Source organism: Equus quagga, chromosome 2 (assembly GCF_021613505.1).
Source record: "Equus quagga isolate Etosha38 chromosome 2, UCLA_HA_Equagga_1.0, whole genome shotgun sequence".
Taxonomy (NCBI): domain Eukaryota; kingdom Metazoa; phylum Chordata; class Mammalia; order Perissodactyla; family Equidae; genus Equus; species Equus quagga.
Window position 1 is genome coordinate 128,445,497 of NC_060268.1, and position 15,322 is coordinate 128,460,818.

The 15,322-nt window shown below is 36.8% G+C and overlaps 1 protein-coding gene across 5 annotated transcripts in view; it reads left to right on the plus strand.

The window, feature by feature from the left end:
* RUFY2 (RUN and FYVE domain containing 2) overlaps positions 1 to 15,322 on the plus strand; it is a 43,959-nt gene that overhangs the window by 12,397 nt on the left and 16,240 nt on the right. For 4 of the 5 annotated variants that reach the window (XM_046653887.1, XM_046653889.1, XM_046653884.1 and 1 more), the window contains 6 exons: positions 3,322 to 3,391; positions 5,123 to 5,224; positions 5,361 to 5,477; positions 6,338 to 6,505; positions 7,933 to 8,030; positions 10,456 to 10,575. In XM_046653887.1, coding sequence (XP_046509843.1) covers positions 3,322 to 3,391; positions 5,123 to 5,224; positions 5,361 to 5,477; positions 6,338 to 6,505; positions 7,933 to 8,030; positions 10,456 to 10,575 — 675 coding nt within the window. The remainder of the gene's footprint in view (positions 1 to 3,321; positions 3,392 to 5,122; positions 5,225 to 5,360; positions 5,478 to 6,337; positions 6,506 to 7,932; positions 8,031 to 10,455; positions 10,576 to 15,322) is intronic. The other variant, XM_046653886.1, reaches the window with a different exon arrangement.

Genomic DNA, 15,322 nt, shown 5'->3' on the forward strand with positions numbered 1-15,322 from the left:
ATTAAAAAATATACTTCCTTTAACCCAATATACCCAAAATATTATCAGTTCAACATGTAATCAATGTAAAAATTATGTTTTTCTTTCTTTTCTTTTTTGCTGAGGAAGATTCACCCTGAGCTAACATCCACTGCCAATCTTTTTTTGTTTTTCACTTGAGGAAGATGAGCCCTGAGCTAACATCTGTGCCAATATGCTTCTACTTTGCATGTGGCTTGCCACCACAGCATGGCTGACAAGTGCAGTAGGTCTGTGTGTGGGATCTGAACCCTCGAACCTGGGCCACTGAAGCAGAGTGTGCGAAACTTTAACCATTAGGCCATGGGGCCAGACCCTAAATATTAATGAGATATTTTATATTCTTTTTTTTGTACTGTCTTCAAAATTCAATGTGTATTTTACATTTAACAGCACATTTCAGTTTGGACTAGACACATTGTAAGCACTTATTAGTGGCCACATGTGACTTGTGACTACCATCCTAGATAGCATAGGTATAATGAGTAATATTTGCTACATAGGTAAGAAATGGACTGTTCTCATTAATTAAAATGAATAGTTAGCAAAAATGGCTATCTCTGGGTGATGGGATAATGAATAATTTTCACTTTCTTTATACTTTTCTGTATTTTCTGAGTTCCACTCAATAAACACGTATTACAATCAGAAAATACAATTAAACATTTTCCCATTTTAGTAAAAGAAATTAATAAGCCATAACTCCTGCTTTCCCTCTGAAATTGGAGAGATAAGAGAGATCTTGTATCAGTGTCTTTTTTTTTTTAATGATGGAGTGTTAATAATAGATTTCAGGGCCCAGCCTGGTGATATAGTAGTTAAATTTGCGCACTCTGCTTCGGTGGTCTGGGGTTCGCAGGTGCTGTCGTGGCATCCCATTTACAAAATAGAGGAAGATCGCCACGGATGTTAGCTCAGTGACAGTCTTCCTCAAGCAAAAAGAGGAAGATTGGCAACAGATGTTAGCTATGGGCCAGTCTTCCTCACCAAAAAAAAAAAAAAAAAACAAACAAACTTAGGAAATATGTGTATATATGTGTATTTTGTAATTTGTATTCTGAGATTGTATTTCTAAATGCAACCTTATGTTGCTTATTTATTTACTTTTAAACTTTTATTCACTTTTGGGGAACAGATAATATATTCACATGGTTTAAACTTCAAAAGAAACATAAAATAAAAAATCTCCCTCCCAGATCTCCCACCATCTGATTTCCTTCTTCGGGAGTAGTTAATATACTAGGTTCCTGTGTGCCTCCGGAGATACTTTATGGAAATAAACAAGAAGATGCATCATATTCTTATATTTCTCAGCTTCTCCTCAGTCTTGTGCACATAGAGTTTCATACTTCTTTCACTATTCTGAACTTTACTGTTTTTACTGAACAGTTTATCTTAGAGTCTATCCCATTTGGTTCAAAAGAGGTTTTTTATTCTCTTTTGAATTATGTATATATCCCATTTGGTTCAAAAGAGGTGTTTTATTCTCTTTTGAATTATGTATATTAATCAGTTACAGCAATACTGTGTCTTACTTTTTTATATTTTATGTATTAAAATGTTTCCTTGCTTTTCCTAATTAGAAAGTAGTTCTTGTACATTTAGAATATTTCAAAAGTGGAAAACAGAATTAGAAAAAATAGAACTCCCTTATTGTCTTTTACTCAAAGAAAATCACTGTTGAGGGATTATTGTTTTCAAAAGTGCTTTTTTGATTATTATTTTATTGATTCTTACATGAAGGTAGGGCAAATATTATTGTCTCATTTTATAGATAAGGAAACTGAAGCTCTGAAAGGTTTTACAACTTTCAAGGTGACACAGTTAGGAAGTAGAAAAGCAGGAACTATAACCTTGGTCTTCCATCTCCTAGTCCTGTACTTGTTATGATCTCACCATCAAGGTACCCTGGTGCTGTTTGAAAAACTCAAGTTGTCTACCTAAGAATGATTATATTTAAAAAATGATTTAATATGAATGGAAAACATTTTTCTTGTTTCACCAGTTAAACTAAAATACTAATCCTGTTTCTGAGGCTGGTATAAAATTTGTTGAATCTGTTATAGGTTTTACTATAATGTATACAACATATTACATTTTATTAGATAAAATTTGAAATGGTAGAATCAAGCAGGCCTTGAAAAACAGACTCAGTAAAATGTACAATAATGTCCAGTCTTGATCCATTTAAGCAAAAATGCAAAAAGCAAGTGTGTTTATGTGGTGTAAGCTAACTGTCTTTTTTGAGGGGGGGGTGAGGAAGATTGGCCCTGAGCTAACATCTGTTGCCAATCTTCCTCTTTTTGCTTGAGGAAGATTGTTGCTGAGCTAACATCTATGCCAGTCTTCCTCTATTTTGTATGTGGGACATTGCCACAGTGTGGCTTGATGAGTAATGTGTAGGTCCGCACCCGGGATTGGAACACACGAATCCTGGGCCACTGAAGCGGAGTGTGCAAACTTAACCACTACACCACCAGGCCAGTCCCCTAACTTTTGACTGTATCTTTCAAAGACAGGGTGTTTGTTTAGTTGCAGGCTGACTTGGTACCTGATGTTGGGTATCTCCTATTCACATTTCTCAAACCATGGGTGACTCTGGAGGTTTTTAAGTTTTTTTGAAAGTGGAGGGGGAAACAGAAATGAGGTTGTGTTGAAGACTACTGTTTATAAGCTTCATTAAGCCACTTAATTATAAAGTGGACATTTAAAGTTTATTCTCTAAAAAATAATTTTAAATTTAGTTTTAACAATATTTACTAATCTTTATGTGGAATTTCCATTCCTAAAAGTTAAATGTAAGAAGGACCGTTAAGAACACAACAAAAAGTAATGAGCAGCATCAAATGGAATTTCAATAGAAATATTCATTCTCTTGCTATGGTCTTTATTTCTCTCCTAGCCAAATCAAGTTATCCAACTAAATAAAATTTCCCACACTCAAAAATTCAGATAGGGGCCAGCCCAGTGGCACAGCGATTAAGTTCACATGTTCCACTTTTCAGCAGCCCGGGGTTTGCTGGTTCAGATCCCGGGTGCGGACATGGCACCACTTGGCAAGCCATGCTGTGGTAGGCGTCCCACATATAAAGTGGAGGAAGATGGGCACGGGTGTTAGCTCAGGGCCAGTCTTCCTCAGCAAAAACAGGTGGATTGGCAGCAGATGTTAGCTCAGGGCTAATCTTCCTTAAAAAAAAAAAAATTCAGATAGTACAGTCAACATAATGAGTCCAGGATAACATACTTTTTCTTGCCTTTGTGAGTTTGCATGATTTTGAATGAGTTTTTCTTTATTACTTTCAGCAGCACAGTCAGCAGTCTCCATTCAAGAGTTGACTCATTAGAAAAGTCAAATACTAAGCTGATTGAAGAGGTATTGTCACCCAGCCGTGGATAATTGTCTGTTACTTACCTAGTATTTATGATCTTTTTCCATTTTAAGTATGAATGCGTTAAACACACACACATTTTCATCATTATCACGGACACTTGTAATATAGTTGTAAATGATGATTTTAAGTTCTAGAGAAACCATATATTCTCAGGCAAATTCTTAGGTGAATCTCTGGATCGTTTGAGATAGTCAACTTCTAAATGAGCCCCAAAGATGAAACTTATACAAACTCTTCTATTTATAAGCTGTGATTCTCATTTTTAAATCTGGATGACTTGTATTTAGATAGTGGAATTACCTGTAGTTAGAAATTCCTGTTAAAATGATACTGTCCTTCTTTTTCCACTGTTCAGATTACTTTTCTTTACAGGCATCACTGCATGATTTTGTCTATCCTTTCTCCACATTTCCATGTGTATAACTCATTCCATGTGCTCTGGTTTCCTGCATTGTCAAAGTGGCTATCTGGTGGTCCCAGAACCAGAAATTTATCTCAGCTCTTTTTTTAATAGTATTTGTAAAGTTACTTTTAAGATGAATTTTTCAAAAAATCTGTCAAACCACAGAATCATTGCTTTCTATTTTAAGAATTATTTAGACTAGAAGAAGAAATCTGTTACTAGTGCTATGACCCGTATTTTCCATGTTAGTTAAAATTCTTATTTCTTTTTCTTTCTTTCTTTCTTTTTTTTTTTTGGTGAGGAACTTTGGCCCTGAGCTAACATCTGTTGCCAGTCTTCCTCTACATTGTTTACGGGATGCTGCCACAGCATGGCTTGACGAGTGGTGTGTAGGTCGGTGCCCAGGACCCAAACCTGCAAACCCTGGGCCACCAAAGCAGAGCACGCAAACTTAACCCCTACGCCACCAGGCTGGCCCTTAAAATTCTTCTTTCTTTTAGAATAATTTTGGCCTAATTTTTCCAAACCAGGGAGCACATGATTGTTTACATGATTGCAGTTAAGAATGCATCTTCATTTTGTTAGCTTGGGACCATTTGATAGTTTGATAGATTGGGACCATTTAGAGAGAGCTGCTCACTAGTTTGTGACTCTTCTTTGCCTTAGTTGCCCTGTGAAGTTCAAGTTGTATTCCTGACGAAGTGTTCAGAAATTTATTTGCAAGCCAGCATTGGGGAGCGGTCCCTGCTTTCCTTTCCTAGGATCCTTCTTTTCATTCTGGGCCTCAGAGCCAAGCCACTTAGTCATTTTATATTTAACTCTGATGATGAGAGCTGTTTCATATTGGTGATGGTCTCTCACTGTTCCCAGATTTGACAGGGTATTCTATTTGGTTATCATGGATGTCTGTGTTACATTTTCAATGATAGCACAAACTTCTTTCCTTATAGATGATTTTATCTTTGCATGATTCTTTAGTCTTCTTGTTTAATGCATAATTCTTTGTACATTACTCAGGCATTTAGCATTCAAGACATACTGTAAATCAGATAAGCATCATATGTTTTGACTAACATAATGTGTTGCAACTTACGAAGGGAAATAGTGGAAATAGTATAATTTCTTTAATTGGTATCTTGGGATAATAGAAGCACATTTTTCTTCTGAAAATTTCTGTAGATATGAAAGGCATTTTGCTAGTTTTGGGATTTTATTTTGTATTGTTTGTAGCCGTGAACATAACCGGTAAACCAAGTATAAATAAAAAAGTTTAAAATCTTTTTTCTTGGCCCTCTTTCATAATTTTTAGTTAGCAATAGCAAAGAACAATATCATTAAACTCCAAGAAGAAAATCATCAATTACGAAGTGAAAATAAATTGATTTTAATGAAAACACAGCAGCACCTAGAGGTAGGTATAGACTGGGTGCAAACGGACTGCCTTGTCTCAGAAATTGCCACTTCTGGGGACTTTTGTGTAAACTGGCTGTTTCTGTGCTGTATTAAGTAGTGATTATAGAATAAAAAGTTTTATGTTTTCTTCCTAGGTTACCAAAGTGGATGTGGAAGCTGAGCTTCAAACATACAAGCATTCTCGGCAGGGCCTGGATGACATGTACAATGAGGCGAGAAGGCAGCTGCGAGATGAATCTCAGTTACGACAGGTAGATCATATTAAAGTTACATTAGCAAAAATAATAATGATAATTTACCTTTACGCAAGCACCACTTCAAATCTCTTTCGGCCTTATCTTCCTTGGTGGGATAGCAATCCCATCCCCTAATACCCTCAAATTCTTTAAGCTCCCACCATATCAGTGTTTTTTAAACAGTATTCTTGAACAGTGTTAAAATCTATGTTTGTGAAATGAATTGATTGTTACCAGCATTACAAAAGGTGAAGTAGCATAGAATGATGTATTCAAATATTAATAAAATCATATTTAAAATTAACATTTTTTTAACCTATTAAATTGTGAAGTATAATACCTTCAGAAGAATACACACGTGTAGCTTAATGGATTATAACATAAATACCTGTGTAACCACCACCCAGGTCAAGAAGCGAGTACTGCCAGCCTTTCCACCCCTTGTGCTGTTTGTCTTTAATGTTGGGAAACCTTTTTCCCTTCTGATGTAAAAGTCTTTAAGGGAAGAAATTAAAATTGTTTCTGAAATGGGATTTTCGAGTTATCTGTCGCCTTCGCTTGTATGGACTGTTTTTTGTTTAAGGGAAATTAATACTGAGTTTTTGAGGAATAAAAATATTAATTCTTGTACCAAGAGAATAGTGATATTTAGCAGAATCTAGAAAATGCTTTCATTTTAGCAAAATATGCATTTGAAAATATTTAGAATGTTTTGTTGTTATAGGACCTGGTTTATTCCCTTTTGTGGGGCCTATAACTCAAAAGGTGTAGTCTGCATGTTGAATAGAAACTCTTTCTTGATCTCATTAACTGTTTTGTATCTGATTTTGACATTCTGAAGTGGCGTATGAATTGAGGATGTGTTGAAATTGCAGGATGTGGAGAATGAGCTAGCAGTACAAGTTAGTATGAAACATGAGATTGAACTTGCCATGAAGTTGTTGGAGAAAGACATCCATGAGAAACAAGATACTCTGATAGGCCTTCGACAACAACTAGAGGAAGTTAAAGCAATTAACATAGAGATGTATCAAAAGTTGCAGGTAAGGAATGTTCTTAAACTCTTGGAATTTCTTGTTATCTAATTTGTATAAAGAATTTAGTTTTTAAGAGATGAGCCATTTTAACTGTGCCATATTGGTAATAAAAACCAGTGACTTAGGGGGCCGGTCCCCTGACCGAGTGGTTGTTTGTGTGCTCCACTTCGGTGGCCCGGGGTTTCGCTGGTTTGGTTCCTGGGTGTGGTTGTGGACTGCTCATCAGGCCATGCTGAGGTGGTGTCCCACATAGCACAACCAGAAGGACCTACAACTAGAATATATACCTATGTGCTGGGGGGCTTTGGGGAGAAGAAGAAGAAAGAAAAAAAAAGAAGATTGCAACAGATGTTAGCTCAGGTGCCAATATTTGAAAAATAGATAAAGAAATAAAAATAAGTAAAAAACCAGTGACTTTTTTTCGAAATGGAAGCTTAAGAAATGTAGCAATGAAAAAGGTGTCAGGGCTAGCCCCAGTGGCCTAGTGGTTAAGTTTCGGGCACTCCACTTTAGCAACCTGGGTTTGGATCCCAGGTGCAGACCTACACCACTTTTCTGTTAGTGACCTTGTTGTGGCGGTGGCTCACATAAAAGAAAAAAGAGGAAGATTGGCAACAGATATTAGCTCAGGGCAAATCCTCCTCAGCAAAAAAAAAGAGAGAGAGAGAGAAGAAAAGAAAAAGGTATCAAAGAGCAAATAAAAAAATCACCAAATTAGGTTTTTTGTTTTTTGGAGGGTTTTTTGGTGAGAAAGATTCACCCTGAGCCAACATCCATTGCCATCTTCCTCTTTTTTTGGCTTGAGGAAGACCAGTGCTGAGCTAACATCTGTGCCAGTCTTCCTCTATTTTGTATGTTGGATGCCTCCACAGCATGGCTGATGAGTTGAGTAGGTCTGCACCTGGGATCCAGATACACGAACCTGGGCCACCAAAGCAGAGCACAAGGACCTCCAAATGCTGGGCCATGGGGCCAGCCCCCAAGTTAGTTTCTTAATGTTTCTTAACAATATGAAGATAAAATCTTTTGGGAAAAGTCAATCTTTTGTATCAGTATAATCCTGCGAAAGATTTAATTTCGACTGAAATGCTTTACTGTAATAATTGTTATGAATTTTCTAATAAAGTGACATTGCTGTTAAATAGACTTGTTGCCAAAAGCCCTTTACAGTTTAATTTGAGAAACAGCATATTTTAACAGAGTTTATTCTGTTGTCTTCCAAAAACATTGAGGGCCGAGTGGTTTGTTTTCTTTATTACATTTTAAATGAAGGCTAGTAGTGCTACTGCTTTTATGTCGTATAAGTATTTTAATCTACCCATTAACTCTGCTCACTTTCAAAGTAACAACCCCATAGAAAAATGGTATAAAAACTTATAAATATTCAGGCTTGAAAATCAAAACCTCTACAGTTTTTATGTTTTTCTAAATAGGGTTCTGAGGATGGTTTGAAAGAAAAAAATGAAATAATTGCCCGACTAGAAGAAAAAACCAATAAAATTACGGCAGCCATGAGGCAGCTGGAGCAAAGGTACAGCATTTCCAGTCTTAGTTTCTTCTTTTCCTTTCTTTTCTCCTTTTATTTATTCAGCTTTGACACCTGCCACAAAAACCATCAGGAAAATTTAGATTAGGTCATGGTTTGTTTTTTTTTAAGCCCAGCAGAATTTTGCCTTTTTTGTTTTGGTTGTTGCATGGAATCAAGTTGCTTTATATTAGGCTGATTCATTTGAACTTACCATTTTGTAGATTTTTGTAAAAGGCCTAATATCAGCAATTTCATGTGGTTCAATATATTACATAAAACAAATACACAAACAAAAACCTCGAGAAAATGAAAAATGAACAAAATCATGGTGGAATTATCCCTGATTGATTTCCATGCATATTGATTGTCATATCCTTTGTCATTCACCATCTCTTTATTTGAAATCAAGCTTTCTGAAGTTGGCAGTTTAGTTGTGTTTCTTTGAGCTAGGATCCTCAACTCAACCCAAGAAATAATTTTGTTTAAATTGAATTGTTTTATATTGGCATTTTTCACTTTTATTGTTGGAAAATGTAATGTATTTCCATTGACCTGTCATGTTGGTGTCAACATATGTCTTATCATTGCTTTCTTTGAATCTACTTATGAAAAACATAACTATTAATGCTTTATTGACATGAATATTCTTTTATTGACATCCTCTTTCTTCTTTTTTCTTTTTTGTTTTCTTTATCCCCATTTTTACATTTTGGACATCTTTATTACCTTTTTCTGTCTTTGATTTCTGTCCATTCCATTATGAAGTGACAACGATTTGTTAACTCAAACCAGGACAATTGCACTGTCATTGGTGAAATGTGCCAGCAGTGACACTCAGGACCAGTACAAGCTGGTCAAAGATATATCTTTCTGAAAACCACTCGTATTTAAACAGACTAAAAGAGAAGCAACAATTTTATAATATATTAAATAGAAAAGAATTTATGCTATTAAGTATTCTAAAAGGGTATTAGGAACCCTGTACACTTCTTGATCAACTGCTATGGTAATACACTGCCATAAAGCAGAGTGGGTGCGCTTGGATTTCCAAAAACACATTCCTCCAACCTTGTGCCCAAGGGCTGATTTGAGTATTGACCCTTTGGAGGTCAGGATTTTCAGATGCAGTTTTATCTTTTTAGCTACTTTTTGATGGAAAATATAAAAATTGCTTAAAAATAAGTTCACCTTTGGTTTCACAATGTGTTGGCACAGATGTTTTTTCCTCATTGGCCCACTCTTTGCCTAATGGCTCCTTTACTGATTTTTTAATATGTTAAAATAGTTTACAACCCAGATTGGCCATCGTCTGTGCTTTAGCACCTCAATTTTCCAGTTCCCCGTAGCCTTCTTCTATGATAGCACAACTTCAAGGCCTACCTCACTCTGACTTTTATTTTAGTTTCTGTAACGTTAGAGATAAGCTTGGGGCCCTCGCCACCCCCACCGTAATATTTTTAATTTAAATTTAGAGATAACTTGAATGTTACTCTCTTTTCCTTGGAAGTGGCATTTATACTTCAGAAATGTGTGAGGGTTGCCCCATTTGTATGATTTCAAGGAAGAGAAGAAGAGGCAATTTTTTTGGTTAGTTTAATAGAAATTTCTCTTACGATTCCCTACAAGGAGTTAATGTCCCTTAAATACTTGGGAGATGTTTTCTTATAAATATATTGAAGTTAAATCTAGGAAATCCTAGGTGGCCATAGGAGGTAGGGAGTGGAGCTAAGCACAGGGAGAAGCAAGGACTTACAAATAAAAACAGAAAAAATGAAAGTCACTTTTTTAGCTAATTTTTAAAATTCAATGATGAGGAACAAAAGTGATCTCTAGAAAATGTTGCCAACTAGTACTAAATTCTTTTTAATCTTAAAACACACACACCACACACATTCATACAGCCACATAGCTTTGGCATAATGCATAAAGATCCTATAGGGAGGACTTGGCTGTTATTTGAAGTAATTACAGGTCTTTGCTCCTGGCCTTGTAGCACACTTGATTCCTGGCATACACATCCTAGCATAATATATAACAATGCGGCTTCTTCACCTAGTGTAGACATAAGTACTATGCTTTCATGGTTTTGTAAAAAGGCAGTAACGCACCTAATATACTTTGAAAGTTGATCCATTATGCTCTACATAAGTGGTAAAGGCTGTATTGCTTTGCATTGTTAATTACTAACAAGAAATAAAACAAATTTGAAGATAGTATTCTGGGCATATTATATGTTATATTGAAAAAATCACAAAATTTCTAGACATTGTGTGGCTCTTTCACGTTTGAGTTTGTGAGTTTTCCCCCAAACTTTGTTTTCATTTAGAAATGTTTCTATTTCCCCATTTTTCTTTTATTTGTCTTCTTCACCCTTTTACACCCTAGTTCTAGCCTCAGTTTTACCCAAAGTTGATTTGAATTACACCAGATTGCAGCAAGCTGAGAAGGCGCAAATGGAAGCTGAAGATGAGGACAACAAATATCTCCAGGAATGTCAGAGTAAATCCGACAGTCTGCAGAAACAGATCTCCCAAAAGGAGAAACAGCTGTGAGTATTCCACTCCCGGAAACAAACACTTGTATTAACATGTTTCCCATCCACCTCCCTGCTTTTGCACATAATGTATTATACCAGTATTTTCATTTATTTAATGATGCCAGCTATATTGTAGAGTTCTACTTAAAAAATAAAAAAATTCGGGGCCGGCCCTGTGGCTGAGTGGTTAAGTTTGCACGCTCTGCTGCAGTGGTCCAGGGTTTTACCAGTTTGGATCCTGGGTGAAGACATGGCATCGCTCATCAAGCCATGCTGAGGCAGCGTCCCACATGCCACAACTGGAAGGACTCACAACTAAAAATATACCACTATGTATGAGGGGGTTTTGGGGGAAAAAAAGGAAAAATAAAATCTTAAAAAAAATTAAAAACTTAAAAAGCATAATTATGATGAAACTTACATTTTTACTCTCTTTGTTATTTTTAGAGCACTTTCAACTGTCTTGCTATCTTCTTGCTCAAGGACAAGGAGACTTTTATTCTTTCTACTGTTTTTTAACATTAATCTCATGGCCATTATGTTTCTAGATACTGAGTATAATAGACTTTTGTAACTCTAAGGGATTTATGTTATCAAAGAACACGATGTTTTCTGAGAACATTTTTATTAGTACTTCATATGATAGATCTATATATAACCAACTAGGAAGGATGTCGCTGTATGTTATTGAGTTGAAAAAAACAAGTTGCAGACAGTATGCAGGTATGATCCCATTTTTTAGAAAATTGAAACTGTGCATATGTGTATATTTACATATACATAGAGGAGAGTTTAAAGAATACAGATTCTGGGGATGATTATCTCAGGGAGTGATGGCAGATTGCTGGGGTATTTTTTTTTTTTTAATTTTTTTTTTTAATCGAGAGCTTCCTTTTGCCAGGCAGTGTTTGTTTGGTTATTTGTTTTCCTTCTTCTCCCCAAAGCCCCCCAGTACATAGTTGCGTACTCTAGTTGTGAGTGCCTCTGGTTGTGGCACGTGGGAGGCCACCTCAGCCCGGCCTGACGAGCAGTGCCATGTCCAGGATCCGAACTGGTGAAAGCTTGGGCCGCTGAAGCAGAGCATGTGAACTTAACCAATTGGCCACGGGACCGGCCCCTGATAGGGGTATTTTAGTTTTTACTTTTTAATCGTCAGTAATTTTTTCCCCAGTAAATATGTACCACTTTTTTTATTAAAAGGAAACAATAGGGGCTGGTCCTATGGCCTAGTGGTTAAGTTTGGCACACTGCTTTGGCAGCCTGGGTTTGCAGGTCCAGATGCCGGGTGCAGACCTAGGCCACTTGTCAGCGATGCTGTGGTGGCGACCCACATGTAAAATAGAGGAAGATCAGCACAGATTTTAGTTCCAGGCTAATCTTCCTCAGCAAAAAAAAAAAGAAAGAAAGAAAACAATAATAGGAAATAGAGTTATGTATTCTGTTTAACAGATCATTAAACCAGACCACATGCCATGTATGATGTATAACTTGCTAAGCTGCCTTTAGATCCAATGGTTGAGGTGTTAAGTTCCTCTCTATCCTTACTGATTTTCTGTCTATTAGTTCTTTCAATTATTGAGAGAGGATTTGTTGAAATATTCCAACTGTAATTGTGGATTTGAGTATTTCTACTTTCAGTTCTATCAGTTTTTGCTTTTTATATCTGAAGTTCTGTTGTTTACTGTCTACCCATTTAGGATTGCTATGTGTTCTTGGTAAATTGACCTTTTTATCACTATATAATGTACCTTTTTGATAAGTTTCTTTGTTCTGAAGTCTACTTCATCTGATATTAATATGGCCACTCCTATTTTCTTTTAATGTTTTCATGTACTAAACAAAAGATTAATGTTTCCATTTTTCTAAATTTTTACTTCCAGCCTAATCTTTATCATTATATTTGAAGTGAGTTTCTTATAATTTATGTTTTTTTATCCATTCTGCCAGTCTCTCTTTTAATGATGTATTTAGCCTATTTATGTTTAGTGTAATTATTAATATTAGAGCTTAAGTCTGCTGTTTTATTTTTTCTCTGTTTTTCATTCCTTTATTTCATTTTTCCTGCCTTACCATGGGTTACTTGAACATTATTTAGAATTCCTTTTTTGATTTATCTGAAGTGTTTTGTTTTTTTTTAAGGATTGGCACCTGAACTAACAACTGTTGCCAGTCTTCTTTTTTTTTCTTCTTCTTCTTCTCCCCAAAGCCCCCCAGTACGTAGTTGTATATTCTAGTTGTAAGTGCCTCGGGTTGTGCTATGTGGGACACCACCTCAACATGGCCTGATGAGTGGTGCCATGTCCGCACCCTGGATCCAAACTGGCAAAAATCTGGGCCGCTGAAGCAGAGTGTGCGAACTTAACCACTTGGTCATCAGGCAAGCCCCTAAAGTGTTTTTGAATGTATTTCTTTGTATAGAATTTTTAGTGGTTGCTCTAGATGTTGTATTATATATCTAAAAATTTTCAGTCTCCTAGTTTCAACATTTTATTTCTTTGAGTGAAGTGTGGAAGCCTTACTTCTACTTAGGTCTTTTTACCCCTCTCCATTTTATTATATAACTTGCTTAAATATTTCCTCTACATGACACAGTAGAGGTTGCCACATCAGACAATGTTATAGTTGGTGCTTCAATCATTAACCATAATTTAGAAAAGTCTTTATTGTTCTTTCTTCATTCCTGATGTTCCAAGTTTCCTTCTTTGTGTCTGAAGAACTTCCTTTAGCCATTCTTGAGGGTAGGTCTGTTGCCAACAAGTTCTCTTGGTTTTCTTTCGTCTAAGAAGGTCTTGATTTCACCTTTATTTCTGAAGGATATTTTCAGAATAGCCTTAGAATTCTGAGTTGACAGTTCTTTCAGCACTTGGAAAGTGCCACTTTCTTTTGGTTTTCAGAGTTTCTAATGAAAAATAGACTGTCATTTGAATGATTGATCCTCTAATTACTCTCAAGAGTCTTTCTTTGGATTTATCCTCTTTGGGCTTTGGTCAGCTTCTTGAATCTTTAGGTTTATCTTTGCCAAATTTGGAAATTTTTCCACTGTTATTTCTTCAGATATCTTTTCAGTTCCACCTGCTTTCTCCTCTCCTTCTGGGACTCTGAAAACATGAATGTTAGTTCTTTTTTTAGTACTCCCACAGGTCCCTGACACTCAATTCATTTTTTTTTTCTTTGAGTCTGTTTTCTCTCTGTTGTTCAGACTGGATAATTTCTCTTGTTTTGTTTTGAGGTTCATTCATTCTTTTCTCATCATTTTCATCCTCTTATTGAGCACATCCAGTGAGAGTATTGTATTTTTCAGTTCTGAGATTTGCATTTGACTCTTTATTTCTTATTTATGGACTTTTTTTTGCTGAAGAAGATTCCCCTTGAGCTAACATCTATTGCCAATCTTCCTCTTTTTGCTTGAGGAAGACTTGCCCTGAGCTAACATCTGTGTCACTCTTCCTCTATTTTATGTGTGGGTCACCACCACAGCATGGAGGCTGACAAGTGGTGTAGGTCTACACCTGGGAATTGAACCTGGGCTGCCAAAGTGGAGTGTGCCGAACTTAACTGCTAGGCCACAGGGCTGGCCTCTCCATTTGTCTCTTTATGTTTCCTTCCTTCTTTCCTTTCTCTCTCTCTCTGTTTCTTTCTTGCTTGCTTGCTAGAACTTTCTCTTCTTTTATTTGTTTCTAACATGTTCTTAATTGGTCATGAGAGCATTTTTGTTATAGCTGCTTTAAAATTCTTCTCAGATAATTTGGAATTATCTGACATGTTGGCATCTGTTGATTGTTTTTTCTCATCCAAGTTGAGATTTTTCCTGGGTTTTAGTATGATGAGTGTTTTTCGATTGTATTCTGGAAATTTTGAGAATTATGAGACTGAATTTATTTAAGTCTTACATTTTAGCTGTCCTCCACTGAAACCACACAGGAGAATGTACACACTGGCTGTTTTTACCAAATTGGAGTAGAAGCCCAGGACCATCCTGGATGGGATGGAGAAGGGTGCCTAACTACTGGGCAGGGATTGAAATCTATGCTTTCCACTCAGTCTCTACTGACATTGTGGAGCAGGGGAGTGCTGCCTTGCTCCCATCAAGTGGGAGTGCAAGTCCAGGCTTCCCCCTTGGTCTCTGCTGACACTATCCTGGAGGGGAGAGGGAGAGATACCTCGTTACTACCAGGCGGGGGAAGAAATCTAGGCTCCCTCCTTGCCCTTTGCTGACACTGTGGGGAAGGTGAGAAATGCCTTATTACTGATGCATGGCGATAAAATGGTAGGCTCCCCATGTAGCCTCCACTAATACCAAAGGGGTGGAAGGGGAGAGACACCTCTTTACTGCTGGGTGGTGGTGAAAGTTCAGGCTTCCCATTTGGCCTCGGATACTACCGCGATGGGAATTGAGAAGGACACCTCATTTATTGCCAGGTGAGGATGGAAACCTGGGCTCCCCACTTAGCCTTTGCTGATAGTGGTTGGAGGCCCTTTGGTTTTTTCCTCTGGTGTTTTGCTGGAATAGGGCATTTATTGTCAGAAGGGTTTCTGTCATAATTACTTTAAATTAAAACAAATGATTTCAACTTAGTAAACTGTGATTTATTTCATAATTACCAAATGTCCCTGCTAGGCTGCCTCTTCCTAGCTGTTGGGTAAGAGAGAGCAGGCTTTTCTTGGGGCTTTTTTCTTCTGTGCCCATTGCCGTTTGTGCGTTATGGGCTTCTCTGCCACCCAGTCTGAGCTGTATAGGAGGCAGAGAAGCCTGAGGGAA